Source organism: Alnus glutinosa, chromosome 6, assembly GCF_958979055.1.
Source record: "Alnus glutinosa chromosome 6, dhAlnGlut1.1, whole genome shotgun sequence".
NCBI classification, from domain to species: Eukaryota; Viridiplantae; Streptophyta; class Magnoliopsida; order Fagales; family Betulaceae; genus Alnus; species Alnus glutinosa.
In genome coordinates, this window is record NC_084891.1 from 28,075,288 (window position 1) to 28,080,151 (window position 4,864).

At 45.9% G+C, this 4,864-nt stretch overlaps 1 protein-coding gene across 1 annotated transcript; it reads right to left on the minus strand.

Moving 5' to 3' along the window:
• LOC133870319 (receptor protein kinase CLAVATA1-like) lies at positions 1-3,689 on the minus strand. Its single transcript, XM_062307411.1, has 2 exons — positions 914-3,689; positions 1-660 (listed from the first exon to the last, which is right to left on the minus strand). Exons 1-2 carry the CDS (start codon positions 3,510-3,512, stop codon positions 308-310), a joined length of 2,952 nt encoding a protein of 983 aa, XP_062163395.1. The 5' UTR covers positions 3,513-3,689; the 3' UTR covers positions 1-307.
• Positions 3,690-4,864: the final 1,175 nt, after the last annotated feature.

Consider the following 4,864-nt stretch of genomic DNA (forward strand, 5'->3'; position numbering starts at 1 on the left):
TTAAACTCAATAACTTTCTATATCATTACCAAGTTAAATTACCCCATTCATAGCCACAATCAACACCAAATATATGTTACATAAACCGACCAAGTCAACAACTCAAAATCGGCGTTTTACAGTGACAGAAGAAAATTTGATCAGTTTCACCCCCGACAAACTTCACCCACCATGAAAGCAGGGTAGTTAGGTTAAAACTTTCTTGCACCCCACTACCTCCCGTCACAATATTATTACAGTTTACTTCACTGTTATTTACTCAAAAATATCCATCTTGAGCTCCAAGGCAAATTAGGCAATGTTATTTCTAAAGGTTGATGAGGCTCGCGGCAGACTGAGGTAGATTCGTGAGCATGTGAACAACTTCCCTCATGGTAGGTCTGGCGGAGCTCTCATCCTCCACACACATCATAGCTATCTTGAACAGGTGTATTACCCCCGTCAGAGGGTAACCACTGAGCCTGGGGTCCACCACTGCCAGGACTGAAGCTGCATCGGACGGCTGAGAGAGCTCCGACGTGGTTTTCCTAACCCACCTCACTATATCCACACCGTCACCAAACTCCCCCACTGGTTTCCTCCCTGCTATCAGCTCCAATAGCACAACACCGAAGCTGTACACGTCGCTTTTCTCGTCAACTTTCAGCGTGTAAGCGTACTCTGATGTACCAAAAAAGGTTAATGAGATTTCAGACGCTTCCGTCACGTTCAAAGCACTCCAATATCAAATCATTCAAAACTCTGGAAGATACCAAACTAAGAGACAAAAAGCAAACCCAAGTTGTATTTATAGATGGATATGAGCGAAGAAATTTTTAGTGGAATGGAAAATGAATTGAATAGCGGATTAGAAGAAGATAAATACAATTAAATTATATGAAAATATATTGTAACATTAATGAGGAGCACGAACCTGGGGCGATGTATCCATAGGAGCCGGCAATGGAGGACATGCACTCGGAGGCTCCGGCGTCCTGCAAGAACTTGGCAAGCCCAAAATCAGCAACATGAGCCTCGAATTCCGAGTCCAGCAATATGTTGTTGGACTTGACGTCCCTGTGGATGATGAGCGGAGAGCAGTCATGGTGAAGATAGGAGAGCCCCTTGGCAGCCTCGACGGCTATCTTATACCTCATTTCCCACTGCAAATGCGCTCCCTTTGACCCATGTAACATCTCGCCCAAGCTCCCGTTTGGCATGTACTCGTACAACAAAAGGTTCGTGTCCTTGTTGGACACGTAACCCAGAAGTCTCACGATGTTTCGGTGTTTGATTTGCCCCAAAGTTTTGATCTCCGCCGAGAACCCGTGGTCGTTCCGCCCGGTACCGCGACCCACCAGCCGTTTGATCGCCACGTCGGAGCCGTCTGGCATGGACCCGCGGTAGACGGTCCCAGCTCCTCCTTTGCCTATTATGTTCTCTTCCCTCAAACATTCCAACACGATCTCAGCCTTGAAATCGAGCCGTTGAAACGCCGTGAGCTTCCACGCGCGTGACATCTGGAGCTTCTTTTTTCGCATCATGTAAACCGTAACCAGACCCAGGGACATAACCGTTACGATTGCGATCACGGTGATTACGACCTTCCAAGACCCGGAATTGCTGAGGATCCGACCCGAACCCTGACCCTGAGTACCCACAAAAGACGGGCAAGTGGCGGGACGTGACGGACAGAGATGGGGGTTCCCAGCGAACGAGCTCTCATTGAAAACCAAGAATTGCCCGCCGGTGGGGATTGTGCCTACAAAATTGTTTTCCGAGAGGTCCAGCGTTGTGAGGCTAGTCATGATTTTGATTTCTCTGGGGATTTCGCCTGTTAGTTGGTTTCTCGAGAAATTGAGAACGCTGAGTTCCTTCAGCTTGGCAATCCCTTTGGGAATTTCACCAAACAGACTATTTCGGCTGAAATCCACGGAGTTTAAAGAGGTACAGCTCGAAATCGAAGCCGGAATTTCGCCGCTGAGATTGTTGTCGCTCACGTTGATTCTCGTGAGCATATTTAGATGAAAGATTTCCCCCGGAATCTCACCGGAAAACATGTTCCTTTCCAGCGATAGAGTTTGCAATTTTTTGAAATTTCGAATTCCCGGAGGAATTTTCCCGGTGATTTGATTGCCGGAAAGCGTAAGAATTCCGAGCATGTTCGCCGAAAACTCGAAGGAAAGCTCGCCAGAGAAGTGGTTGTCGTTGACCTCGATCTGTTCCACCAACGGCAAGTTGAACATCCCCGCCGGAATCGTCCCGTTGAGCTGGTTCTTCATGATTCGGATCTTCGTAAGCGACTTGCACTCGCCGAGCTCTTCAGGGATTGGTCCGATGAAGAAATTCTCCATCAAGATCAGCGTCTTCAACCTACCTCCTTTGCACAAATCGCGAGGAATCAACCCGGTGAGATGATTGGTCGCCACGTCCAGTTGTATGAGCTTTCCATTGCGACCCAAGTTCTCGGGGAGTTCGAGCGTGAAGTTGTTCTCCCATATCTGAAGCACTTCTAGATTCGCAAGGTCGCCGATGAAGGCCGGGACTGGACCGTACAGCTTGTTCTTAAACAAGTTGAGTAGCGTGATGTTCTTGAGCTCTGAGAAGCTCTCCGGTATCTGTCCCGTGAGTTCGTTGATTGAGAGATCCAGTGATTTCAAGCTGTAAATACCAGAAAGCTCCGGTGGTATATAACCAGTGAGACGGTTGACTTGTAGAAACAATGAGTGCAAGTTCTTCAAAGAGCTGAGGCTCGTGGGAATCTCGCCGTGGAGGTTACAGCTCGCCATGTCTAGGAGTTCAAGCGAGCTGAGCGATCCCAGCTCCGACGGAATACCCCCTTCGAAAATGTTGAAGTACCCTAAATACATTTGCTTGAGATTCTTTAACTGACCTAAACTAGACGGAACTTTGCCCGTGTGTGAGTTGCCGTTCACGCCAAAGAACTCGAGGCTCTGAATCTCCGAGTAACTCTCTGGAATGGGACCCGAAAAGTAGTTCCCTCCGAGACAAAGGTGTTTGAGGTTTTTCAAGCTCACGAGCTCCGTCGGAAGAGGCCCAGAGAAGTTGTTGTTGTACGTGTCGAGGACCTCGAGCTCTGTCATCTTAACAGTAATTTCTCCGGGGAAATTGCCGGTGAAAGCGTTGTTAGAAATGTTGAAAACCTTGAGCGACGTGAGGTTTGAGATCTCCATCGGAAGTCTCCCCGTGAGATTGTCGCTGGCGATCGTTAGGTTCACCAGCCTGTCCAGTAACCCAATCTCCGGCGGCAGAAAACCGTAAAGATAAGTGTAAGACACGTTGAGAGAAACCACCCGTGCGTCCTCGTCGCACGAAACTCCAGAGAAGTTGCAATGGGCTGTTGGCGACAAAGAGTTCTTCCAGTCATCCAGGCCCGAACCTTTGGGGCCGGTCATGGCCGACTTGAGCTTCAGCAGCACTTCAAGATCACCACCGTACGCCTGGCACGCTGAGAAAAGCAGGAAAAGCAAAGCAATGTGAACAAGGAGAGAACATGTGAAGGAGATCCTCATCTCTCCCTCCACAATGTTTTCCAGTCTCGGGGTTCTTTCTTCTTCAGGGAGTGTGAGAGAGAAGAATGATTGCAAGGGTTACCGCTATGCAGTTCAAATCAGATAGGACTGTGTAGCTTGCTTTATAAAAGTAGAGGACTGTGAAGCCCTGGAATGCCTCGTAAAAGGAGAATCGAACTGATCTCCCCAAGTATCAAACTTGGAATGAATAAACAATTTGAAGACTGCGAAAAGTGAGAGAGTAACGGAGGTTGCATGAAGGGGGTCCTACAGTAGGATACGGATTTAACGTTGATCCTGACGGAGTTTGGCGTTGATGGTACTCATCTGGATGGTGTGTGTTCGACGGCGTGACCTGTCAGGTTTGAATGACAGGGCATGATAATGATGCTGGCCTCTGGGGTCAGTTCCGCCAGTTGTGTATCGGTGACGCGGTAAAGTAAAAAAACTCTTCCCAAACCAAATTTCACTTTTTGTATTTTAAAATTAATTATCTTTCCCACGATGTCAGAAAGACGGTGTCGTTTTCTCAGGCTTGTGGATTATCAAAATCAATGTGGATGCTGTCCTTTTTTGTTTAGAACTGGGAAAAAACTGAATGGGCTTTCTGGGCCCAGTGCAAAGGCTGTCCGTGTCCTTTCCCAAACGGACGCCTTTCCCCCCTCTGACTCCACTTTGGCTGTGAGCTAAAAGTCTACTCTTTTTGTTCTTTTCTCTCACTGTCTCCCCACCAATCCGGTTCGTCCAGTGGTGGGACCATAGTAAAACGCCCTATACGGCCCTTCCATTCTGATTACCTTCGAGGCAGATTTCATCATCAACTGCTGCACGGTTCAAGAAAAGGCCAAAATGTTATAACCAATTCTCAGCCACGGAACTGGTATAATATCTAATTGGAATGGATTGAATTGGATTAGTTTGGATTGCGATTCGGGTTTGGGTGTTAAGTTTGGGTCATATCAAATTTTTAAGTATAATATTATATAAAGACAGTTTTAATTTTGTCAATTTAATTAAACGGATAATACTCTTTAACTTTAATCTTATAATTTCATATCAAATTGTGGGTTGTGTAAAAAATTAAAAGCTTTTATATCGCATGTCAGGTTCAAGTTCAACTTGTATCAAAACATTGATATAAGATTATATATGTTAATCATAACTCGACCCATTTACTTAAAATAAGCATACTTCTTAACTCTAACGAGTTAATTTTGTATCGACTTACAAATTGTGTAAAAAAAATATCAGACATAAATTTGACTTGTTTTAGTTCTAGTTAAAAGTAGACATATTTAAGACTAGGACATGTATCTCGATCTTATCTCATGATTCATGTTACAAGACATGTT